The 7,379-nt window shown below is 57.2% G+C and overlaps 3 protein-coding genes across 3 annotated transcripts; 2 read left to right on the top strand and 1 right to left on the bottom strand.

The window, feature by feature from the left end:
- Nucleotides 1-782: 782 nt before the first annotated feature.
- Nucleotides 783-2,314, top strand: BO82DRAFT_413673 (uncharacterized protein; the record flags this gene model as incomplete). Its single annotated transcript, XM_025639894.1, has 8 exons — nucleotides 783-975; nucleotides 1,029-1,048; nucleotides 1,099-1,135; nucleotides 1,186-1,256; nucleotides 1,320-1,621; nucleotides 1,672-1,746; nucleotides 1,806-1,873; nucleotides 1,929-2,314. The coding sequence occupies 8 exons, from the start codon at nucleotides 783-785 to the stop codon at nucleotides 2,312-2,314; spliced, it is 1,152 nt and encodes a 383-aa protein (XP_025492664.1).
- Nucleotides 2,315-3,368: 1,054 nt separating this feature from the next.
- On the top strand, nucleotides 3,369-5,326 carry BO82DRAFT_431691 (FAD-binding oxidoreductase). The gene is made up of 5 exons (XM_025640727.1): nucleotides 3,369-3,735; nucleotides 3,840-3,943; nucleotides 4,034-4,379; nucleotides 4,459-4,697; nucleotides 4,784-5,326. Exons 1-5 carry the CDS (start codon nucleotides 3,457-3,459, stop codon nucleotides 5,286-5,288), a joined length of 1,473 nt encoding a protein of 490 aa, XP_025492663.1. The 5' UTR covers nucleotides 3,369-3,456; the 3' UTR covers nucleotides 5,289-5,326.
- Nucleotides 5,327-5,468: 142 nt separating this feature from the next.
- On the bottom strand, nucleotides 5,469-7,278 carry BO82DRAFT_353696 (T6SS phospholipase effector Tle1-like catalytic domain-containing protein). The gene is made up of 3 exons (XM_025635029.1): nucleotides 7,034-7,278; nucleotides 6,965-6,979; nucleotides 5,469-6,912 (listed from the first exon to the last, which is right to left on the bottom strand). Exons 1-3 carry the CDS (start codon nucleotides 7,197-7,199, stop codon nucleotides 5,501-5,503), a joined length of 1,593 nt encoding a protein of 530 aa, XP_025492662.1. The 5' UTR covers nucleotides 7,200-7,278; the 3' UTR covers nucleotides 5,469-5,500.
- Nucleotides 7,279-7,379: the final 101 nt, after the last annotated feature.

Genomic DNA, 7,379 nt, shown 5'->3' with positions numbered 1-7,379 from the left:
CCCCCCCCCCCCTCTCTCTCTCTCAGATCTGTACCGTGACATGCGTCGATTCCCCAGACAAAGCAAGGGGAAACAAGCTGTGATCGTCACGATCTTCTGCTGCAAGAGGGGAATGGGATGTGATCAATGAGCAATAAGGCGACATCTTCGCGATTGACGCACTCATCGGGGAAGAATCCCCGAAAGTCTGAAAATTGGACTCTGTCTGGGAACAGAAACACAACCAGCCAGCCAGCTGGGTCTCATGAGCAGCACTAGAACCAACTAGTCTCGTCTTGTCCCTGCTCCGGATAGACGGTCGCCCAGCGCCAAAACGTGCGCTGCAGCACATAGTCTCAGTAGTCCAACCCATCCCTCCCTTAGCGGGAGAAATTGAGTTCGCCACTTATCTTGGTGCAGGGCAAGGCAGGGCTTTTTACGTAGCGTAGTCTAGCGCGTCGTTTCCTCCTCTGGTATGAGGAGAGAGCAGCCATTCTAAAGATTTGGTTCATTGTAGGGATGGATAATTGTATATGACAGAGTGCACCGACGTGTCGCCTGGCTGGTGCAGTGGTCACTGCTGGTTTCCTTCTGGTTCACTGTCTCCGCTGCATTCCTGGCGTTTGCCTGTCTGTCACCTTATATCTCCGGGCAGCAGTCTGTGCTTCTTTCTTTCCCCTTCTCTCTTTTCCTTCCCCAGATCTATTCTCATCTGTCGCTCTTTTGTATCTTTCTTTCTTTCTTTTACTTGTGTGTTTGTTCCCACCCGTCTTTGATCAGGATCATGCCGAGTTGAGCCCATCATGACCAACAGCTCCTCCATCACGCCGGCCATGGCGCCGCCCGCCGGGATGGTCTCCAACTTCGTCGATCCCCCGTCGTGCGGCCTCAAGTTCCTCGTTGTAAACTGTGTTTTCCTGCCTTTGGCGGTGATTGCGCTGGTCGTGCGCATGTGGACGCGCATCTACCTAGTGCGCAGTGTGTCGTATGATGATTGTAGGTCTCCTTCGCTACAGATTATTAAGTGCAGTATACTAACGACACTCCAGACCTAATGATTATCTCGGTTGTAAGCTACCTCAATAATATCCCGTGGCGTGCATCGCAACTGACCAACAGGTCCTATCCTGCATCCTCACCGGCGTCACCCTCGACAGTAAGCCACCCATACGCTGCGACAACCTCAACAACGAAGCTAATGGACAGTGCTCAACTGGGGTCTGGGTAAACACATGTGGGACGTCCCGTACAGCTCGCTCACCCCGTGGTTTCTGAAGGTAGGTCTTTCCACCTCGCCCCTTCACCTCGCCCAGACGCGCAGATCTAACTGACAGCGATAGCTCAACGTCGTCGCGGCCATCATCTACTGCGCCGGCACCGGCTTCACCAAAGTCTCCGTCCTGATCTTCTACCTGCGCATCTTCCCCAGCAAGACCTTTCACTACGCCGTCTGGACCGTCATTTTCATCGCGGTGGGCTACAACGTGGCCAGCGTGCTGGCCAACATCTTCAGCTGCAGCCCCGTGGCCGCCTCGTGGGATTATTCGATCACGAACGCGACGTGCATGAACCGGCCGGTGTTTTACTTTGCGAATGCGGGACTGGGTATTTTCACGGATTTTATGACGACTTTGGTTCCGATGTGGGTTTTGCCTTGCTGCTTAAAGGGAGGATATGCTGATGGTGTGGTAGTCCGTGGCTGCGGAGATTGCAGATGCCGTTCCGACAGAAGTTCGCAGTTGGGGCTATGCTGGCTATGGGGTGCATGTACGTGTTTTAGCATTCTGTTGGTTCGAGCGCACGCATGATGCTAATAGGGAGGATAGTGTCGGAGTCATCAGCTGTATCCGTCTCTCCAGTTTATACACCCTGCTCGAAAGCACCGACCTCACTTGTACGCGACGCCCCTCCCCACCAAGCCATAAGAATGGAGACTAAGACAAGCACAGGGACCACGACCAACGCACTCATGTGGTGCACCATCGAACTCAACCTGGGCATCATCGGCGGGTGCACGACAGCCATGCGCCCCTTCGTGCGCCGCTACTTCCCCCGCCTGCTGGGTTTCTCGACGCATAGCGGCGGCTACCATGAGTCGGCCTCCCGCAAATACGGCCACCCGCTGGGCTCCATCCCCCGCGATGCGCCCGAGTTCGCGCCCGCCAGTAACCACTACTCGACTCGATTACACGGGGGTACCAACGATGATAGCGAGGAGCATATTCTACCGGGGACGACGACGCCAGGCCCCACCTTGCATCGCAGCAAGGGCAGTACGGAGGGCATTATCCGAACGGTGGAGTTTAATGTGGATAGTAATACGGACCTGCGATAGCGGATGATACGGTATATTGATGCATAATTGATATGGAGTTTTTCTACTTTTGCCTTCTATCTGTTCCTGCGCTTTTATTCCTTCTTCTGTGTTTTTTTTTTTTTTTCTTTGTCTTTTGTATTCTTCCTATTTTAGTTTTTTTTTTTTTTTCCGCGCTGGTGGAGCAGTCATGGCGCCATGTGCTATCAGTGTCGGTGTCAGCAAGTGGATCAGATCAGGTCGGTGCTTGCTCTTTGCTTGGTAATCACGGCGTTAGGAGGGGATACAACCGCATTGTATCGCCGGTTGGGACTTGCTTAATCTCTAATATGAATGACAGCTGTCTAGACGACACAGGGGGAAATTTCAGTAGGGAATTAGGGTTACGCCGAAGCATCCAGATGCGGTACTTGATCCGGAAGACGCTCACTCACCGACAGCCGCGGCCCTCCAACGGCTCGTACGGCTCATCTCAGTCTGCACGCACGGCATCCTCCGGCAAGGAAATGGGTTCCGAACCGTGCAGAAGCACCATGCACACTGCCGTACAATTGTATAAGATAGCGGTAGTGTATGAGCAGGAATCTATTGGCGCAATCCTCCTTCCACGTGGGCGGTAGTGCCCCCCCCCCCCTCGGCTATTGCCTGCTTCCCCCCAACCCGGGCGATGAATTCCCCACTTTTGAGACTATTGCAGCGACTCTAATCCCTTTCCATCCACGCCCGTTGTTGTTCAGCAATCTAGCAAGACCACTAAGCCCGGTGTAGCTTAGCAATACGAACTAGAACCGTTCTTCTGTGCTTCCGCCTTGCTTCTGCGCGGTGAGCCCGTTTTGTTTCTGCACGCATACTGCGATTCTGCGTTCCTTCGTCTTCTCTTCTCCCCACCACGATCAGGCACACCTGATTCATGCAAACGCAGCTCCTCCACTTTTCTGGCCTGGTTAGTCCGCGGAGAGCCTGCATTGCAGTCGTACGGAGTCTGGCCTGATCACTTGGCTTGCAATTGAGTTCGGAGGCTATCGGTCCCCCACCGCCAGCTAGGCTGTAGCCTCGCTTTAAAAGCCTCACCTCGTCCACCTTTTTTCTGTGGTGTCTCTCAGGATCTTATTCTCATCTCCTTTGTACCCTTCCTTGCATTTTGTTTTTGTGAGGAATTCACCATGAAGCTCACCACCGTCCTCCCGCTCGCCGGCCTCGCCGGCGCCAGCAACCTCACCAAGGGCTGCACCGTGCTCAGCGGTGCCCTGGACGAGGTCTACCTCCCCAGCACCACGGTGTATGACTACGAGGCGCAGAACTTCTGGTCCAACACCGAGATCATGGCTCCCGGGTGCGTGTTCCGGCCGCAGTCGAGCGCGCAGCTGGCCCGGGGCATTGAGAAGTTGGTGGCGGCGCAGGCCGAATTCGCCGTGCGCGGTGGTGGCCACATGGGCATTCGGGTATGTGCACAGCAGCACCTTCACTCCACTTCCACCTTTTTCCACTCGCAGAAAGAAACAAACCAAACAAAGGATAAGAGTGGACGCTAACGAATGATCGACAGGGATCCAACAACATCGACAACGGGGTGCTGATCGTCATGTCCAACCTGACGACCCTGGAGTTGAATGCCGATCAGTCGCTGCTGCACATGGGTCCTGGCTTCCGGTTCGTTGCCTTGCTTACCCTCCCCCTTTTAGCTTCCTCTACCCAAACCCCCTCCCTCTCTTGTTAGAGAAGTGCTAATGTGCAAAACAGCTGGCAGGAGATCTACGACTACCTAGAACCCTACAGCCTCACCGCCCCCGGCGGCCGCCTCGGCCCCGTCGGCGTGCCCGGTCTGCTCCTGGCCGGCGGCGTGAACTACTTCGGCAACCAGGTCGGCTTCTCTTGCGACTCGGTCGTCAACTATGAGGTCGTGCTGGCCAACGGCACCATCGTCGAGGCCAACGCCACCTCGCACGCGGACCTCTTCTGGGCCTTGAAAGGTGGCAGCAGCAACTTCGGCATCGTGACGCGCTTCGATATCGAGACCATCGCCTCCACCCAGGTGTGGGCGGGTACCTGGACTGTCGCGGAGGAGTATATTCCTGATTTCTTGGCGGTACGTTCTCCCTTGAGAGTGAATGAGTGGGATAGGGAGGGTGGAGAGGGGATAGAGGGTTGGCTAACGACATGATCAGGCAACTGCTGCTTTCGCTGCCAACAACACCGACCCCAAGACCCACGTTGTCCCGGCGGTCGTCCCCTCCGAGGGCTCGGCCGTTGGTTCGGTCATTCTGTTCTACGATAGCCCCGACGTCAGCTACCCGGACGCCCTGAAGGTGTTCACGGATATCCCGGCCGTGTCGAACACGATGGCGTTCAAGACTGTGGCTGAGATGGCCGTGGAGATGGGAGCGGTTGTCACGCCGCATATCAAGTAAGCCAGCCCTTAGCCTTCAACCAACTTGTGCCTGTGCCCGCACCGCACCACCCCCTGCACAACGCACTAACAAACACCTATAGTGACATCTTCGTGGCCGGCACCATCAAAGCAACCACCTACGAATCCCTCCTCGAAGGCGTGAACATCATCAACGCCACCTTCGCCGCCCAGCTGCCCAAGCTGTACGCCCAGATCCCGAGCGCCAACATCTCCATCATCGAGCTGGACTGGCAGCCCATCGGCGCCAACTGGATCGACGCCTCGACCGCCCGCGGCGGCAACGCACTGGGCCTCGACGCGTCCCAGAACTATTTGTGCTACGCCGAGGTGGTCGAGTGGATCGGCAGCGAGTATGACACCATCGTCGGCCAGTGGGTCGTCGAGACCACCGAGTTGATTAACAATGCCACCGATGCCGCTGGGCTGTATGATCCGTTCAACTACATGGGCGATGCGGCGTGGTTCCAGGAGATTTACTCTGGGTATGGCAGTGAGAACTTGGCTAAGTTGCAGGAGATTGCGAGTGCTTATGATCCCGAGGGCGTTTTTCAGACGTTGATGCCGGGTGGGTATAAGCTTTTCTAGGCCGGGTTCGGTCAGTGGATAGAGGGGGTGATCATGACGATGATGATGTTAGAAGGGGGTGGGGAATAGATGTAATATGGATGTCTTAATGAATATGATTTCTCATCGAGTCTATCGACTTCTTACTGTGCATCATGGAAATCGGCAAGAGGCAAGGTAGGAAGGAAAACACTGTATATTCAAACACACCCTAGCATACACACACCGCAACCCTAAGCCGTACTCTTCCTCGACGCACACCGCGACGCCCCCGCACCCCCCCCGGGCAACGGCGCCTGCACCTGCACATAGTAATCACACAGCCCCCCATGCTGCATCCGACGCCACTGCCCGATATCCCGCCTCTCGATTTGATGCTGATGGCGGTCCAGCGACGTGGTCGTGGGCACCCGCTTATGCCCCAGCCCCAGGTTGTACGGCCGGTACTCTGGGTCCTGCTGCAGCCGGTGGATGACGCTGGCGTGGATGCGCGCCCCGTCCGGCAGCGGCCGCCGCAGGCCCCCGACATGCCACCGGGTCTCCTTGACGGAGCCGTCGCGGTTCACCTTGGGGCGTTTCATGGGCAGACACTCCAGCAACCGCCAAAAGAGCGTCTCGACGCCTTTCCCGGAGTCGTACTCGAGGGAATCGTGCAGTGGGGCGCGTTCGGCCATGTGCACGATCGCTGGGTCGAATTCCATCAGCTGTTGTTGCTGCTGCTGGGGCTTCGCGACGTCCTCCACCTCGATCAACCTCCCTTCCCCTTCCCCCTCCGATGACCCCGATAACGAAGGAGAAACAGCAGGCACCAGATAACACCCCAGCTCCTGCAACTGCACCGGATCAAACGTCAACCCGACATGCGTGGCCTCCTGCACCATCCACATCAAGGGAATCTGACTAACAGGCCAACTCCTGGCCCCTTCCCCGGAATAAGCCGGGGGATGCCCGCCGCCGACATCACTATGATCCCCCGCGAAATACACCTCCTCGAAATCCGTATCGAGCACGGGACTCAACGGCACGCCCCAGAACTGCTGCTCCGCGCGCTCGGCCCAGGTGCTCACGCGGCCCTTCTTGGCGTGCGCGCCGCGCAGCCGCTCGAACAGCACGGGCTGGAACTTGATACGCTTCTCGTCGATGCTCACCGCGTGCCGCATGTAGCGCGGGCGAGGCATCGTCTCCATGTCCTTGAGCACGTCCTTGTTGAACTCCGCGACGCTGTTGACGGTGTCGAACAGGCCCAAAAAATGCACGAGGCCGACGGACCGGCACATCGTGTCCCGGCAGAGGCGGAGGAAGTTGTCCGCTTGCCGCGCTTCCCGCTCCCCGTGCGCGTATTTCCAGGACAGGAAGGCTTGCCATACGAAGGGGATCAGTTCTTCGTTGTCGGCTGAGATCAGGCCCACGAAGTCGAGCATCTCGTTCAGGAAGCGGGCCGTGTAGGCCCCGCGCGAGAAGCCGAAGAGGTAGATGTGGGAGCCGGGCCGCCAGCGTCGTGCGAGGAAGCGGTAGCCGCCGATGACGTGTTGGTCGAAGGAGGTCGCGAGGGCTTGGTCGATGACTTTGCTGGCCGGCAGGTTGCTGAAGGGCCGGAAGGCGACGTTCGCGAACGTGCCGGGGGTAATGTCGGTGCCGATGCCGGCTTGGGAGGGTTAGTGAGTGTGTGTATGAGGCACTTCAGGGGAGGGACGCACGTTGGTAGTAGCAGTCTTGGGAGGGTTGGTTAGTATGTTTCGACGGAGAGTGATAGGGCAACGGCTTACATCGATTCTCTTTGCTGCGGTCCAGCATCCGAAAGATCTTCAGGATATTGCTCTCGCCTCCGTCCACCCGAAACGTGTTCCCGGTGCCATCGAAACAGAGCACCAGTTCTTGGGTGGGTTTGTTGTGCACCGGCGGCCGGTCGCAGTCGCATGGATCGTACGCCATGGTTTGGTTTGATCGGGGAGTGATTGAATTGGACGACCTCCGACGAAGACCCGCGTGTTGGAGTCCCTTATATCTTCTCCGAATACTAGTCGCCCACCCAGCTGAATCGGGCACCCTGCCAATAGCCCTGCATCGTGGCTGAGGGGCAGAGCCTGTATCCATATGATCCCACCCATCCAC

The sequence above is a fragment of the Aspergillus uvarum genome, assembly GCF_003184745.1.
Source record: "Aspergillus uvarum CBS 121591 unplaced genomic scaffold BO82scaffold_22, whole genome shotgun sequence".
Lineage (NCBI taxonomy): Eukaryota > Fungi > Ascomycota > Eurotiomycetes > Eurotiales > Aspergillaceae > Aspergillus > Aspergillus uvarum.
The sequence above is the reverse complement of the archived record's forward strand: the minus strand, read 5'-3'. Positions and strand labels throughout refer to the sequence as shown.

Coding starts and splice junctions, on each gene's coding strand:
- BO82DRAFT_431691 (XM_025640727.1), top strand. CDS start 3,457: ATGAAGCTCACCACCGTCCTCCCGCTCGCCGGCCTCGCCGGCGCCAGC. Junction 3,736..3,839: donor GTGGCCACATGGGCATTCGG/GTATGTGCACAG, acceptor AATGATCGACAG/GGATCCAACAACATCGACAA. Junction 4,698..4,783: donor GTTGTCACGCCGCATATCAA/GTAAGCCAGCCC, acceptor AAACACCTATAG/TGACATCTTCGTGGCCGGCA.
- BO82DRAFT_353696 (XM_025635029.1), bottom strand. CDS start 7,199: ATGGCGTACGATCCATGCGACTGCGACCGGCCGCCGGTGCACAACAAA.